The 17372-nt window shown below is 43.8% G+C and overlaps 1 protein-coding gene across 1 annotated transcript in view; it reads left to right on the top strand.

Moving 5' to 3' along the window:
- The window catches only part of LOC140734384 (tetraspanin-7-like), a 49863-nt gene extending 33480 nt beyond the window's left edge, over positions 1-16383 (top strand). Inside the window, exons 3-8 of the mRNA XM_073058262.1 lie at positions 2392-2466; positions 11842-11928; positions 12597-12746; positions 13184-13267; positions 13926-14007; positions 15286-16383. Coding sequence (XP_072914363.1) covers positions 2392-2466; positions 11842-11928; positions 12597-12746; positions 13184-13267; positions 13926-13994 — 465 coding nt within the window. The 3' untranslated portion in view covers positions 13995-14007; positions 15286-16383. The remainder of the gene's footprint in view (positions 1-2391; positions 2467-11841; positions 11929-12596; positions 12747-13183; positions 13268-13925; positions 14008-15285) is intronic.
- The last annotated feature ends 989 nt before the right edge of the window (positions 16384-17372 follow it).

Here is a 17372-nt window from a genome sequence, read left to right as displayed (position 1 = left end):
ATAAGGAATAGTCCAGGTAGCTGTGAGAGTCTGTATGCTTATAGTAGATATCAGTAGATAAGCCGTCTCCAGAGATGGACACAGAAAGGTCAAGAAAGGGGAGAGAGGTGTCGAAAATGGACCAGGTAAATTTGAGGGCAGGGTGAAAGTTGGAAGCAAAGTTAATGAAGTTGATGAGCTCAGCATGCGTGCAGGAGGTAGCGCCAATGCAGTCATCGATGTAGTGAAGGAAAAGAGGGGGATGGATATCCGTATAGATTTGGAACATGGACTGTTCCACAAAGCTAACAAAAAGACAGGCATAACTGGGACCCATGTGGGTGCCCACGGCTACACCCTTGGTTTGGAGGAAGTGGGAGGAGCCAAAGGAGAAATTATTGAGAGTAAGAACTAATCCCGCTAGACAGGAGAGTGGTGGTAGAGGGGAATTGGTTAGGTCTGGAATCCAAAAAGAAGCGAAGAGGATCGAGACCATCTCGGTGGGGGATGGAGGTATATAGGGACTGGACGTCCATGGTGAAAATAAGGCGGTGGGGGCCAGGGAACTTAAAATCATTTTTTAAAAATTCAAAGCGTGAGAAATGTCACGAACATAGGTGGGAAGAGATTGAACAAGCGGGGATAAAACAGTGTCAAGGTATGCAGAAATGAGTTCAGTGGGGCAGGAGCAAGCTGAGACTAAGTGCATTTTGTTGGCAGATTTACACTTTTCACTGTTTCAAACATTTGAGATTATTCCATTCGTTCTATTTTTATCTATTTGTCTCCACTGTTGGGAAGCTATAAACTTCTACCTACAAGTCCTTGTTCTAAACACAGTCCTCAGGACCCGACTATTTACTGTATAAGCCCAGTCTTGCTCTGGTGTAACTTCCCAAAATGTATCCTTTTGTACTTGTCGGAGTTAAATTCTATCTGCTCTTCTTTGGCATATGTCAAGATTCTACTGTAACCTTAAACAGCCTTCTTCCTTGTTTACTACACTGCCAATTTTGCTGTTTCCAGCAAATTTAATAATGGTACCAATTCAGTAATATTTGACATGCAGGGGACCCCATACTAATCCTTGTGACCTCAAGTCTGGAAAAATAGCCCTCCACTACCCTCAGAATTTTCTTTCAATAAATAACTTCATTCTTCTGAATTGCAAGCAGTTCAAAGCCTCTGCTACAATACCTACTCCATCCATGAAGCCAATTTTGTATATAGTTGGCTAGCTTTTCCTGAATTCTGTGATCTCACTTTCAGACCCAGTTTACCATGTAGTATCTTATCAAGATCGTGCTAAGTCCATATAGATGTTTATTGCCCTGCCTCATGAATTGTCTTGGTTACCGCTTTAAAAAAATCTTCATAATATGAGATGTTATTTCCCAGATGCAAAGCAGAGCTAACTATCCCTAATCAGTCCTTGCTTAGGCAAATGTAAATAAATCCTTAATTTTAGGTTAGATTGCCAATTCTTGCAAAATATTGGGCTTTGAAGGCTTTGTGAATGTGTGAGACTGAGTAAAGGTTAAAAGTCCTTGTAACAAGCACTTGAAATTTGTACTAATATCTTTAAATTCTTCCAACATTCTCCAATATTAATCAACATGCTATAATCCTTGGAAGAATCTTTATTGCCTTAATTCAAAATTTCACTTCCTTTATATCTTAAAAAAACTATTGTGCCATATTCATATTTATAATGCAATCTAAGCTAATTATTATGAAGTTAACCAGTTTTTTTGCTGTTTTATTTGTGATCTTGACATGTTGCGATAGTGACTTTATTTATTGTTTATTATTTACTGACACACAGCGTGAAGTAGGCCCGCTTGGCCTTCTGGGCCATGCCGCCCAAAATCCCCCAGTTTAATCCTATCCTAATCACGGGACAACTTACAATGGCCAATTAGCCTACAAACCGGCAAGTCTTTGGAGTGTGGGAGGAAACTGGAGCAGCCGGAGGAAACCCACATGGTTACGAGGAGAACATACAAACTCCTTACGGGAATTCAATCTGGGTCACCTGTGCTGTTTTTCTTGACATTTTTTGTCATCAATATACCATTAATAAGTATGTTCCAGCGCCATTTTTATTCAAATGTACATGTGTGCTTTAAACAATTTTTTTCACGTACCCTTTTATGAATGTTTTCTCATACACTTTGTTGCAAAAGAATTAAAGGTTTTGACTTTGAGCATATCCACATTACATTACAAAGGAGTTGGAGCTCCTTACTCACTGTTAGGGAGCTGGAACTGGATGACCTGCAGCTCATTCGGGAGAATGCCAGTAAATTTTGTTGTGCAATTATCTTTAGATTCTTGTACAGACACACCTATGAATGTCATGTCTTTTTTTTCTTAATGTAAATGGAAGTAACCTCATCTTCTTCCTCCTAGTATGCAATGATCCTGTCACTACTTTTCCTGGCACAACTAGTAGCTGGAATTTCTGGATTTGTCTTTCGGCATGAGGTAACAGCAACTTTGCATTTGATTATTTGATTTTCAAGATTAAGGAATTTGGCTTTGTAATGGGATATCCTTTTCTCAAACGGTCAGCCAGAACCGTGTCGTTTTGCAGTTACACACAATAGCGAGGCTTTCAGGATCTACCTGAGAAACAACAGCAGTACAGAATAGGTTTGAGAAGATAAATAAAAGGTGTAGTTAACATTGAAGACTTCTAGATGAAGGGCCAATCTAATGTTGTTCTGGACTTTTGATAATGACAGAACCTCAAATCCAGATTCTGAAATATCTCAGCAATGGAACTTGCAAAACTAACTTTGCTCCTTTTGCATATGGAGAAAGCTTTTATTCAACAAAATAACAAGCTTGACTGATGGTTGCAGATTTGGTGTTATTGCCTGTTGTATAAAATGAGGGCTTGTATTAAAGTTGTCTGAAGGAAAAACACAATGTTTTTTGGAGTGTAATGCTTCACATTACTTTCAATGCCAATTTTTATTTAACTGCCATGTGATCTTGGACTTAAAACAAACTTTCAAGGAAAGAATTTTATGGGCTAAATATGAAGGGATGAGGCAGGAACTAGCGAGAGATGTTCAAGGGTGAAAGCACAGAAGTAATGAGGATGAAGTTTAGGGACCACTTGTGCTGGGTTCAGGATAGGTTTGTCTCACTGAGATAAGGAAAAAATGATAGGAAAAGGGAACCGTGGCTGACGAAAGACGTGAGGCAACTTGTCAAGAGGAAGAAGGAAGCATATGTTACATATAAGAAGCAGGAGGGGCTCATGAGAAATATAGGGTAGCCAGAAAGGAGCTTAAGAAAGGACTTAGGAGAGCTCAAAGGGGCCATGAGAAGGCCTTGGCATGTAGGATTAAGGAGAACCCCAAGGCGTTCTATGCGTATGTGAAGAACAGAAGGATGACAAGAATGAAGGTGGGGCCGCTAAAGCATAAAGAAGACAACATGTGCCTGGAGGTGGAGGAGGTTGGGGAGGTCCTAAATTAATACTTTGCTTCAGTATTCACAAGTGAAAAGGATCTCGATCAGGGTGAGGTCGAAATAGAACAGGCCTGTGTGCTGGACAATGTGGAGATTAAGGAAGAAGTAGTGTTGGATCTTCTTAAAAACATTAAGATTGATAAGTCCCCAGGGCCAAACGTGATATACCCCAGGTTGCTGTGGGAAGTGAGAGAAGAGATTGCTGGAGCAGTAGCTATGATCTTTGAATCCTCTTTGGCTGCAGGGGAGGTGCTGGAGGATTGGAGAATGGCAAATGTAGTTCCCTTGTTTAAAAAAGGTAATAGGGAGAATCCTGGGAACTATAGACCGGTGGATCTTACGTCGGTAGTCTGCAAACTATTGGAAAGGATTCTTAAGGATAGGATCTATGAGCGCTTAGAGAAGTACAGTCTACTCAAGGATAGTCAACATGGCTTTGTGAAAGGAAGGTCGTGCCTCATGAGCCTAATTTAGTTTTTTGAAGAGGTAACAAATGAAATTAATGAGGGTAGGGTGGTAAATGTGGTCTACATGGATTTTAGCAAGGTATTTGACAAGGTCCCCCATGAGAGACTCATCCAGAAAGTCATGAGGCATGGGATCATGGAATCTTGGCTGCTTGGATAAAAAATTGGAGTACAGGAAGAAAGCAGAGGGTAGTAACGGAAGGAAAGTATTTTGTCTGGAGGTCGGTGACTAGTGGAGTGCCGCACGGATCTGTCCTGGGACCCCTGCTCTTTGTGATTTTTATAAATGACCTGGATGTGGAGGCGGAAGGACGGGTGAGTAAGTTTGCGGATGACACGAAGATTGAAGGAGTTGTGGATGGAGCTATAGGTGGTCGAAGGTTACAAGAGGATATAGACAGGCTGCAGAGTTGGGCAGAAAAGTGGCAGATGGAGTTCAATCTGGACAAGTGTGAGGTGATGCATTTTGGAAGGACAAACCAGAAGGCTGAGTACAGGATTAATGGTCAGTTACTTAAGAGTGTTGGTGAACAGAGGGACCATGGGATTCAAATCCATACATCCCTCAACGTCGCTGCACAGGTTGATAGGATAGTTAAGAAGGCCTATGGGATGCTAGGCTTCAGTAATAGGGGGATTGAGTTCAAGAGTAGAGAGGTTATGTTGCAACTCCACAAATCTCTGATGAGACTCACTTAGAGTATTGTGTTCAGTTCTGGTCACCTCATTATAGGAAGGATGTGGAAGCTATGGAGAGGGTGCAGAGGAGATTTACCAGGATGTTGCCTGGATTGGAAAACAAGTCTTATGAGGCAAGGTTAGTAGAGCTTGGACTTTTCTCTTTGGAGCGTAGAAGAATGAGAGGGGACTTGATAGAGGTCTACAGGATTATGAGAGGCATAGATAGGGTGGATAGCCTGTATCTGTTTCCCAGTGCACGAATAGCAAACACCAGAGGTCATATGTACAAAGTTAAGGGAGGGAAGCTTAGGGAAGACATCAGGGGTAAGTTTTTTACACAGAGGGTTGTGGGTGCCTGGAATCACTTGCCAGGGCTGGTAGTGGAAGCTAAAACATAAGGAATATTTAAGAGCCTCTTGGACAGGCACATGGATGAAAGAAGAATAGAGGGTTTTGGGGTTTAGTACTTTTTTTAAAGGAATTTCTGGGTCGGCACAACATCGAGGGCTGAAGGACCTGTACTGTGCTGTAGTATTCTAGTGTTCTAGAAACAAGAAAAGTCTTGGATAATTAATTTTCAAGAAAGAGTTCTGAATGTAAATTCCTATAAGGATGGTGGGAAGGTAGAATTGAGTGGGCATCTTATTCATTCAGGATGAGGGTAGCTTAGAATCTCCATGCTTATTTTTAATTATGAAAGGCTGCAGTTTAAGGTGGACTTTGAAAGGTGTATTGTTGCAAGGTACTGTTCAATGATAGTCAAACAATTCAAAAGTCCTGGAGAAAATGGGAAGCACTGGTGTATTATGGGGAATTGAGCATTGTTGACCCAAGAAAACTGATGCTCATCATCACATGATTAAACAGGTCTAACTTGTGTAACTTGACCAATACTGTTTGGAATGTTGCACCAGAACAGGGGTTCCCAAACTTTTTATGCCATGGGCCCCGACCATTAACTGAGTTGGGACCCCAGTTGGGAACCCCTGCACTAGAAGTACTTGAGTAAAACAACTATTAACACTACAAGGATTACCTTGACTGTTGCAAGATACTTGAGAGATGCTGTAGGTAAATGAGCCATATTTGTATAAATCAACTTATTACATGTTCGAAAAGTCACGATAAATTTGTGGTAATTACAATGTACTTGTTTTAAGTGTTGCAGTATTGATCACATGGACAGTTCAACCATTATTGTAATATTTTCCCAGTTTATAAATATTGGTCTGTAGCGGTGTGCTACACGCAGCGCTGCAATAAACGACACGGAGTCGGTGAGCTGCAGTTGCAAAAGGGATTTATTCAAACTTCACTGCCTCGCTTTAAAGCCTTCCTGATCCCGCCCTCCCCGGGCAGGAATACTGTAGTACTGTAATACAGTCCCGTCCCGCGCGCGGGGTTTTCCCCTTGCTGGTGAAGCAAACTTGGCGCCCTCTTTGGAACCGGCCTCTATGCCGGCGCGCGCCACTTTGTGAGCCGGTTCGAGTGCGCTGGGAAGTGGGTCGCCACATAAACCCTCCCCCCCTCCCAGAACCGGCGATACACCCCCCAATGTCCACAGTCTGGCTCGGACTCTGTTTGGGAGGTCTGCCTCTGCGCCACGGTGCCGGAATCTCGACCGGCTGCGCCACGTCCACATGGGCCGGTTTGAGTCGGTCCACCATGAAAACTTCCTCTTTCCCCCCAATGTCCAGTACGAATGTGGACCCGTTGTTTCTGATCACCGTAAACGGCCCCTCGTAGGGCCGCTGTAGCGGTGCCCGATGTCCGCCCCTTCGTACAAAAATGAACTTACAGTTTTGCATGTCTTTGGGTACACAGGTCGGGTTCTGCCCATGCTGCGAAGTGGGTATGGGGGCCAGGTCACTGAACCTCTCGCGTAGTCTGCCCAGGACTGCTGCGGGTTCTTCCTCTTGCCCCCTTGGGGCTGGTATGAACTCTCCTGGGACGACCAGGGGTGCGCCGTACACCAACTCGGCCGATGAGGTGTGCAGATCTTCTTTGGGCGCTGTGCGGATTCCGAGCAGGACCCAGGAAGCTCGTCCACCCAGTTAGGCCCTTTGAAGCGGGCCATGAGAGCTGACTTCAGGTGACGGTGGAAACGCTCCACCAGTCCGTTCGACTGTGGGTGGTAGGCAGTTGTGTGGTGCAGCTGTGTCCCCAAAAGGCTGGCCATAGCTGACCACAGGCTGGAGGTGAACTGGGCGCCTCTGTCGGAGGTAATGTGGGCCGGTACACCAAAGCGAGATACCGAGGTTGCAATCAGTGCCCGGGAGCAAGATTCGGAGGTGGTGTCAGTGAGCGGGACTGCCTCTGGCCATCTTGTGAACCGGTCCACGATAGTGAGGAGGTGCCGTGCTCCTCGCGACACTGGCAGGGGGCCCACGATATCCACGTGAATGTGGTCGAAACACCGGTGGGTGGGGTGGAACTGCTGCGGCAGAGCTTTGGTGTGCTGCTGCACCTTGGCTGTTTGGCAGTGCATGCACGTTCTGGCCCATTCACTGACCTGCTTGCAGAGTCCGTGCCAAACGAACCTACTGGAGACCATCCGGACGGTTGTCCTGATGGAGGGGTGCGCTAAGTTATGAATGGAGTTGAAAACGCGCCGCTGCCAGGCTGCCAGGACGACGGGACGGGGTTGGCCGGTGGTGACGTCACAGAGTAGGGTCCTCTCACCTGGGCCTACGGGGAGGTCCTGGAGCTGCAAACCGGAGACTGCGGTTCTGTAACTAGGGATCTCCTCGTCTGCCTGCTGCGCCTCCGTCAGTGCTTCATAGTCTACCCCTTGGGAAAGGGCATGAATGTTAGGGCGAGAGAGCGTGTCCACCACGACATTGTCCTTACCCGAGATGTGCCGGACATCTATCGTGTATTCAGAGATGTAAGACAGATGTCGCTGCTGGCGGGACGACCAGGGGTCGGACACCTTCGTGAACGGAAAGGTAAGCGGTTTGTGGTCTGTGAACGCAGTGAAGGGCCTACCTTCCAAGAAGTACCTGAAATGCCGGATTGCCAGGTATAGCGCCAACAGTTCTCGGTCGAAAGCACCGTATTTGAGCTCAGGTGGTCGTAGGTGTTTGCTGAAAAACGCCAGGGGTTGCCAGCGACCCTCGATGAGTTGTTCCAGCACCCCACCGACTGCCGTGTTAGATGCGTCCACTGTGAGGGCGGTAGGGACGTCCGTTCTGGGGTGCACTAGCATCACAACATTTGCTAAGGCTTCTTTAGTTTTAATGAAAGCGGCGGCGGACTCCTCGTCCCAGGTAATGTCCTTGACCTTACCCGACATCAGGGCGAACAGGGGGCACATGATTCGGGCAGCTGAAGGGAGGAAGCGGTGGTAGAAATATACCATACCCACGAATTCTTGAAGACCTTTGATTGTGTTGGGTCGGGGGAAATGGCGGACTGCGTCTACCTTAGCGGGCAGAGGGGTTGCCCCGTCTTTAGTAATCCTGTGGCTCAGGAAGTCAATGGTGTCGAGCCCGAGCTGGCATTTGGCCAGGTTGATTGTCAGGCCGTATTCACTCAGTCGGGCGTAGAGTTGATAGAGGTGGGACAGATGCTCCTGACGACTGCTGCTGGCGATGAGGATGTTGTCCAAATAGATGAAAGCAAAGTCCAGGTTGTGTCTGACCGCGTCCATTAACCGCTGAAACGTCTGTGCGGCATTCTTTAGGCCGAACAGCATGCGGAGGAACTCAAAAAGGCCGAACGGGGTGATGAGTGCCATTTTGGGGACGTCGTCCGGATGCAACGGGATTTGATGGTATCCCCGGACGAGGTCTACCTTGGAGAAGATCCGTGCGCCATACAGGTTTGCTGCAAAGTCCTGAATGTGCGGCACGGGGTAGCGGTCCAGTGTTGTAGCCTCGTTCAGCCTGCGGTAGTCGCTACATGGTCTCCAGCCCCCTGTTGCTTTGGGCACCATGTGCAGGGGGAGGCCCATGGGCTGTCGGACCGCCGTATGATCCCCAATTCCTCCATCCTCTTGAACTCCTCCTTCGCCAGTCGGAGCTTGTCCGGGTGAAGCCTTCGAGCACGGGCGTGGAGGGGTGGTCCCTGTGTCGGGATGTGGTGCTGTACGCAGTGTCTGGGCATGGCTGCCGTGAATTGCGGTGCCAGAACCGATAGGAAATCCGCCAGGACTCTGGTGAAGTCGTTGTCGGACAGCGTGATGGAGTCTAGGTGTGGGGCCGGCAACTGGGCTTCACCCAGGGAGAACATTTGAAAGGTCTCGACGTGGACCAGTCTCTTCCTTGCAGGTTGACCAGTAGGCTGTGAGCTCGCAAAAAATCTGCTCCCAGGAGCGGTTGTGCTACGGCAGCCAGTGTGAAGTCCCACGTGAACTGGCTGAAGCTGAACTGTAGCTGCACCGTACAGGTGCCGTAGGTCCTTACTGTGCTGCCGTTCGCGGCCCTCAGGGTGGGACCCGGTGCCCCGTTGCGGGTGTCGTAACTCGTCGGAGGTAAGACGCTGATTTCGGCTCCGGTGTCAACCAAACAGTGGCGTCCCGACTGCTTGTCCCACACATACAGGAGGCTACCCGGATGGCCAGCCACTGCAGCCATCAGCGGCGGCTGGCCCTGGCGTTTCCCGGGAACTTGCAGGGCGGGCTACAGCGGTGGGCTTCTGTGCCCCACCGCTGGTGGTAGAAGCACCATTGTTTGTTGGCCTCCTCACCCCTGCCTCTGGGGTTAGCGGGCTCTGCGGCCGGGCCTGGTCTGGTTTGCTGCTGGGAGCGTGGCTTGGTGATCTGTGCGACGGACGCCCCACTCTCCTTCTTGGCTTTCCACAGCACGTCTGCCCAGGCCGCCACCCTCCGGGGGTCGCTGAAATTCGCGTTGGGCAGCAGCAGGCGTATGTCCTCGGGCAGCTGCTCCAAGAATGCCTGCTCAAACATGAGGCAGGGCTTGTGACCTCCAGCCAGGGAGAGCATCTTGTTCATCAAAGCCGACGGCGGCTTGTCTCCCAAACCATCCAGGTGCAGTAAGCGGGCAGCTCGCTCGCGCCGTTAGAGTCCAAAATTCCTTATGAGCAAGGCTTTGAATTCTGTGTATTTGCCGTCCGCTGGGGGAGACTGTATGAACTGCTCAACCTGGGCCGCTGTTTCCTGGTCGAGGGAGCTCACCACGTAGTAGGAACGTGTGACATCCGAGGTTATCTGTCGAATGTGGAATTGGGCTTCTGCTTGCTGGAACCATAGGTGAGGTCGCAGCGTCCAGAAGCTTGGCAGTTTTAACGAAACTGCATCAACAGATGCGGCGTCGTTCATCGTCGGCCCAAGTATCGTTTGGGCCGTCGGGGTCACCAATTGTAGCGGTGTGCTACACGCAGCGCTTCAATAAACGACACGGAGTCGGTGAGCTGCAGTTGCAAAAGGGATTTATTTGAACTTCGCAGCCTCGCTTTAAAGCCTTCCTGATCCCACCCTCCCCGGGCGGGAATACTGTATAGCGTATTCACAGTCCCGTCCCGCGCACGGGGTTTTCCCCTTGCTGGTGAAGCAGACTTGGCGCCCTCTTTGGAACCGGCCTCTATGCCGGCACGCGCCACTTTGTGAGCCGGTTCAAGTGCACTGGGAAGTGGGTCGCCACAGGTCCATATTTATTCCCCAAGCTTCATAATTGGGATTGAAGACTTGTTATTTTTAAACCTCCTGCTGGTTTTACCATTCCTAGTGAAATGCTGAGTTGCACACTTGCAGCTTGTTATGCCAGCTTCTGGTCAATCCAGCAAATATTCTGTTACAATGCTGAAATGCAGGGCTGTGTTTCCCAGAGGAACCTGCTGGTCTGGGCTGTGGGAATGTACAATGCATTTGTAAATGTGAATTTCTGATGTTTGGAGGTTGTTCTGTATCTCTAAATTGCTTACAAATAGTAAACTCTCCCTCCCTGTCATGTGGCAAAGAATGACTAAGTTGAGCTAGTTCATGGAGGCTGGGAGGAAATATCTGTCCCAATTGCCAAGATGCAAAAGACCATTGTGGATAAAGGACATCCATGTTGTCATAGGAGATGGCTATCTCTTGTGACCAATTACTGACCAATCAACAAACCAACTCACCCTTCCCAATGCGTTTGGGGACGGAGGAAACAGCAGCACCAAGATGTCACTAGGAGAACATGCAAACTCCACATGAATGACAGTGATGATTAAGGCTGAACCCAGGTGGCTTGAGCTGTGAAAAAACACCTTTGCAAGCTGCAAAATCACTGGACCTTGGCAAATAGTAAAGTTGTTGTGAAATTAGTGCAAGAATTGGGAAATTTGCAATTTTCCCCTGCTTGCTTCCCTTTTTTTCTTAAACCTGTGTATCTGAATGGATGTCTATTGTGCTATCTTTTCCCCTTGATTCTAATGCTATTGCTGATGTTTCTGTTGATGTGGAACGAGATATTAGGGGGAAAGGCTGAATTTTGCCTTTGTATCTACAGAAATGCCATGTTATGTGATAATATCTGGGAGGAGCTGCTGCAGAAATTTCAAGTTACTTTGTGAAAAGTAACTGTCTTTTAATCTGCAAATTTCTGCTAAGATGACATGATGTTATAGTTGATCCCTAGCAGCAATCATGTGCACACTTTGGTCTCTAGCTCTTCTGTTAACACTTTTATAAATTCACTGAGCTGAATTTTGTAAACACATTAACGATACCAAAGATGGGACAAGATGGTGTTTTAATAAGATAAACTACATAAGCTGAAAATTTGTAACAAAAACATAATTCTGGAAGTACTCTATTAATGAAGGGTCATTGGTCTGAATCATTGGATATTTCTCCCTCTGTATGTTGCATGATCTGCTCGGTGAGTCTAGTAGTTTCCATTCTTCGTCGGAGAGGGATAGTGTACTGGTATCTCGCAAACAAGTACAGGAGTTCAGACTTTTATGGCGGGAAAAAAAGGCTTTAAATATGATGCTGGCCTTAAAAATAACATTCTCAAGTTGCTAAAGACAGATCCACACTGAGAACGTAATAGAGGGAGGGGTCAAGATTTGTATTAAAATTTAATTTGTAAAGCAGTGAGTAACTAACCAATGATTTGCAGCTGAGATGTCTGCAGACCTAAACTGCCTTATCTATCCCTGGTATTAAAAATGATTGAGCAAATTATTGTCAAGGGAACTGGAATTCATAATTCTCTGCCTCTGAAACAGTAATCATTGTGAAGTTGTGTGTTGAACATTGAAATTTCACTGTTAACTTGTGTTCTAGATTAAAACCATTTTTAAGGATAAATTTCAAGAGGCTGTAGACATGTACAATAGAACAGGATCCCCAGTGGATGACATCCAGAAAAATGTAAGTACTACAGAAACAAGCTTCATGTGTAATTCCATTTACTTTAGCACAAAGGTATTTGGACTGTGTCTTGAGTCAGTGCTGATTTTAATGAAGTATACGCTACTCAATCATAGTCTGCAGTTTCCTACACCCCTGCACCTTTTCTACAAATATTTATCCAGTTTCTATTTCTGAATCCAAAACAACTATTCATTTTGTACCCAGGAGCCCATCAGGGTATATATTCCATCAGCCCTATTCAGTAACAGTTCTTCCGTATGTCTTTAGTTTCTTTCATCAAAACCAATCCATCATTCTTGGAACTATTCTTTATATCTTTTATAGTTTCATATTCAAAGTTTTCTTTTTCAAAAACTAATTTCCCCACATTTGCTTCCAGTCAACAAAAGTAGGTGACGTGGCAAAATGTGTCTGGATACTTGTATAGAGGCTAATCTGAGGCCAACATTGGTTCTTCTAGCAATGATAGCTTGAAAATAACTCACTAGTTCCCATAGGGTCATTATAAGCATGACTAGTGCTCGTCTTGGATTAACCTAGCCCCTGTAATCTTGACCTAAATAATAACAATTTGAGAAAATTAGATAACTTGTCAAAATCAAATAGTGCTAGACTACCCTGGTTAAAGGTCCATATGCTAAAATTTGTATCTGTTTGTTTTCTAGTTACGTTGTTGTGGTGTTCAAAACTATACTAATTGGATTAATACTCTATACTTCAAAGCGTACGGATTTCCAGCAAGCTGCTGTAAAGATATCAGTGACTGTGATGATCTAAAAAATGTTACAGTTGCCAAAGACAAAGTCTTTCAACAGGTATTATTGACTGTGCGGCCTTCTATGTTGATCCAACTTTGCTTGTAAAACCAGACCTGTCAGTTTTAGATCTGATCAATTTTGGTGGCAGACATTGCAGAGTGATGAGTGGCTGTGGGCTGCAGTCTGACACCAAGCTAACTTGTGGCCAAGTATTATTAGGAATTGGTTTATTTATATATCAAATTTTACTTGTATTTTCAGCCCCATGTTAAAGATAGCATTTCATTATTCATTCTCCATCCTTTCTCCTCTTGAATAACCACCACCCTCTATCTGTCACTGAGTATGCAAATTTTATTTTGTATATTGTAAGTTCCTTGTATGTAATCCAGTAAAGAATTCCACTTGCTGGTTCATTTGATAATTTATTTGAAATGTTATTAAATTGCTGAATGTAGTATTTATTGGCTGATTTACCACTTTTAAATTGTCAGGGTTGCATTCGATTAATCATTAACTTCATGGAGAAAAATGTTGGAATAATTGCTGGAATTGCTTTTGGAATTGGCTTTTTCCAGGTATGTTTATTTTTCTTTGCTTTGGCTTAATAGTAGTTCTGTTGTGTCAAGGACTTGATATGAAAATATGTTTTAATGTTTTATAACTTTAGAAATTAATGAAGGGGCTTGTTTTGTCCTTTTGCATCTGTGCCAGCTCAGAGAAATTTCATCAGTCTCTTTCCACTGTTCTTTCCCATAGTGTTAAATTGTTCATTTAACTGCTGTTTGAGATTGCTGACTAACTGTTTCCACACAAAGTAGAGATGGTCTTTTCAATGTAAATGTGAGACCTAGCAGAGTTTCAAATCATAGTGAGCATACCTTCAGTGAAAATGTATTTTAATTGATGTATGTATTGATGAGAATTGATTGTGGGTGAACTGTGGGGGAAGATTGTGCATATAGCACACAGTAAACTTAAGTGGTTGTTATAATGAGCTCCCCTGGATACCTTTGAATTGTTATAGTTGTTCCTACTGACCATGTGAAGTCAAAGTTGCATCTCAAGATAATTAGTGGCCATGATACAGAATATTGAGGGGCTGAAGGGTCATGGACTGAAATTTTATACACAGGATTATGATTATAGTGCCAAGCAGATGTTTGTTTACATTAAGTTGTTTAAAAATAGTTTCTATGTAAACTTTTTTTACTTTGCTCTTTCAACTCCTTACAGTTGATTGGAATCATGCTAGCCTGTTGTTTATCGAGATACATCACAAACAACCAATATGAAATGGTTTAATGGATCTATCCAGGTAATGTGAATTAAGTGACTTAAATGACTTTACACTAATTTTGTCCCTGATAACAAAACTTAACTGCACTGTATCACCGGTTCTCTCACCTGCTGGTTACATTCCATAGAATGATCAAGCAATAAATGTCTTTGGCCTACATCTTGAAAGTCCAGTCTTTTTGAAAGTTGGACTGAAAAATTAGATTTGAATAAAAGTATGGAACATGCCTGGTGAGGTTTTACAATAAATATCTATTTTCTACTCAAAATTTTAGCTCCATATCTGCAGAACCATTTTTTAAACTAATCAGTTTTGGTTGTCAAATCACTAAGCAACTAGTAGTTTGAAATATCACCTAATCTCTTGAGGTACTTTAATGAGGTCACTAAAATAAAAGATTCTGCAGATTCTGGAAACCCAGAGTATCATGCACAAAATGAAGGGGGAACTCAGTATGTCAGGCAGCATCTAGGGAGATGATTGAACATCTGACGTTTTGGGCCAAGATCCTTCATTGATTTTGGAAAGGAAGGGTGAATTCCTACTGTGTCTTCATTAGCCCCTCCGACCTTCCCATCTGAGAATGTTCTGTCCTCACCAAGGGCCTTACCCCCTGCACCTCAGTGAGTTCCATGTGTGCCACAGCACCAAGTTCTTCCGTTTTTGAGTGTACTTTGGCAAAGATTCCTCACCTCACACTGATGGCATCTTCCTGTCTTCAACCATCCTTTTCTTGGACAAACCGCTCTTTCCTTCTGCTCACACTGTATCTTTTCATCTCTAACTGCTGACAAGATGTCAGCCGCCTTGAATTCAGCATTCCTCTCTCCTATTTGAAATTTACACCCTCCACTCTCTCTGCACCAATCCCAAACTTGTCATCAAGCCCACAGAAAAGAGGGCTACTGTTGTAGTTTAGCAGACTGACCTCTACCTTATTGAGGCTGGAGGCAGCTCTTAGACTCCTCCTTGAAGAGGACCCCACTCGAGCAATAGACCATTGTCTGCTGCACTATCACCAAGCTCATCAACACTCCTATCCTCTGCCACCAACCTCATAGTTCTCTTGCCCCACCATGCTTGTTTCCACCACCTCCTATTGTGGCTTCTTCCTCCTTCCTTTCCAGTCCTGATGATGGGTCACAGCACATAATGTTGACTGTTCTTTCCTCTCCAGGAGTGTTGCCTGATCTGCTGAGTTCATGTTGCTTGTGTTGTTCTTAATTATGTCACCTTGTCTTTTGGAATGTTCTGTATTGCTGGTTCACTGAACCTTTTTTTTTTGTGTTTTTAAAGGAGACCAGCACCTCTGCAGTTAAAGGAACCAAGCCAACAGACATGTCCGTCTGTCTGTCTCTCTTTCTCTCTCTAAGCAAAACTGATTTTGGTCAATGTATTGCAGGTTTATGGTGTAATGTGCCACAGTAATAGTGTTTAACCTTTCCATATTTATCTCTTGAAGTTTAGATATGTATGAGGCTATACTGGTTAGTAAGAAATGTAGAATCTGTTCAATCAGAGAAGCCTCAGTTTCACTGTATCCTACTACCTTGAGCTTTTCCAGTATTGGAAATTTTCTTGGCTTTTGATGACTGATTCTGTCTTTCTTGTCAACAACTAAATCTTTTGTCATATAGACTAAAGTTTTTACATATTTTTACAAAATTGAAGTTCATCCTATTGAAGGGAATGAAACACTAAATATAGTATTTTTCTACAATCCATTGGATAGCAGCTATTTTACAGAGACTATGGCCTTTGGAAGGTGACGCAAGTATTTTGATGTTCTGAAATTCTGAATGATTGTTTCTCCAATTCTTACATTCCCAATTATATGCACAAGTACATGCATACACATCTAACAGCTTAAACTAGGACAGTTTGATATAATTGGAATCTGGCAAGTATATTTAAACCACAGGAGCTTTTTATTAATCACCCACAAAAGAAAATAAATTATAGATGCAATCAAAAACAAATAAATATTACAAATTTAAATTTATGAAGTGCAGTTTCTGTATTTAAAATCCAGTATAAAGGTTACAATTTTAAAGGTTTGATTAGACTTGTAGAGGATCATGACTGATCATAAACAAAATTGGAATACTTGGGCTGCCTTGCCATTTTCTCAGTGGCATTGGTAGTAAATTTGCATCACCATGTTAATTTAAAAGGCATTTGCTCCTGTGGTATGATGCTGCAAAATGATCCTTTCAACCTCCTCTTAATTTAGTAAAGATTTTCTATCTAGTGTTCACCTATCCTCTGATCTTAAGCAGGGGAGAGTGTATGCAGAGAAGAGCTTCAGTAAAATGGAAAATGTAATGCTTTTCAGTGTCTTCCTCCTGTATGTAAGCCATCTGGTTTAAGAATAAACTAACTGTAGGAGCTAAATCTTCATTTGTGATCATTTCTCCATGACACATAAAGTAACTGTTTATATTTCTGTACTACATTCTTCCCTGCTATTTGTGGTTTGAGCACTGGGATTCCAGTGCATGGTGCTAAATCAATTTTGTTTTACTTTTGAGTTTGGGTGCAATTAACTTCCCTTAATTGGCTGTACAGTTGTTGATGTGGAGTGACTTGATCTGGGCATTGATCCAGATAAGTGTTGATGTTGCATGCACATGACTAAAACCAGATGTTAGTGTATGTATGAAAATTTAAAATAATTTAATTTGACTTCCAATGACTAAGTCTTTAGGAGGACCCACATATCTGCTTGAAACATGGAGAACTAATGGGACTGAACTAATGTAAATGCACTGTACTTAATATTTTGAGGTTGGGGCCAAAAAATTAGAAAGATGGATTTAAATACATAACTCTGAACATGTGTAGACAAAATAGTCAAGATAGTTGAGTAACCTTCTGTTTTAATTAGTCTTGTGTAACATTTGGTCAGACTTGATGTTATGTCTTGTTTTTAATTCCTGTATCAATGATCAAAAACAAGGAAAAGTTCAGGTTAGGTCTTGCATAGTGAACAGCTGGGAGTATTTATGCTTGGAGATAAATTGCTTACAATTTTCAGTTTTGAGACAATTGAAACTTAAACTTGCATTTTGTTGCTTCCTGGTCTATTTCATGAATACTCAAGGTCAGCAGTTCAGCATAGAAAATGATAGAGAAAAGAGCAGAAACTAGAATAAGGAGGTGGCTGAAGGGGAAGGTGTGCAATCTGGCAGAGATGAATCCAGGTGAGGAAGAAGGTGGGTGGATGTGGGAGAGGGGTTTGATGGAAGGTGAATAATACTTTATTGATCCCAAGTGGGAAATTCTTTTGTTACAGCAGCAATATTAAAAACACACTTAGCAGTGTGAAGACTTAACTAATAACTTGTAGAATAATGTACCATGATGTGTGTTCTCCTGTTGCA

The sequence above is a fragment of the Hemitrygon akajei genome, chromosome 10 (assembly GCF_048418815.1).
Source record: "Hemitrygon akajei chromosome 10, sHemAka1.3, whole genome shotgun sequence".
NCBI lineage: Eukaryota > Metazoa > Chordata > Chondrichthyes > Myliobatiformes > Dasyatidae > Hemitrygon > Hemitrygon akajei.
This window is presented reverse-complemented; position numbering and strand designations above follow the sequence as displayed.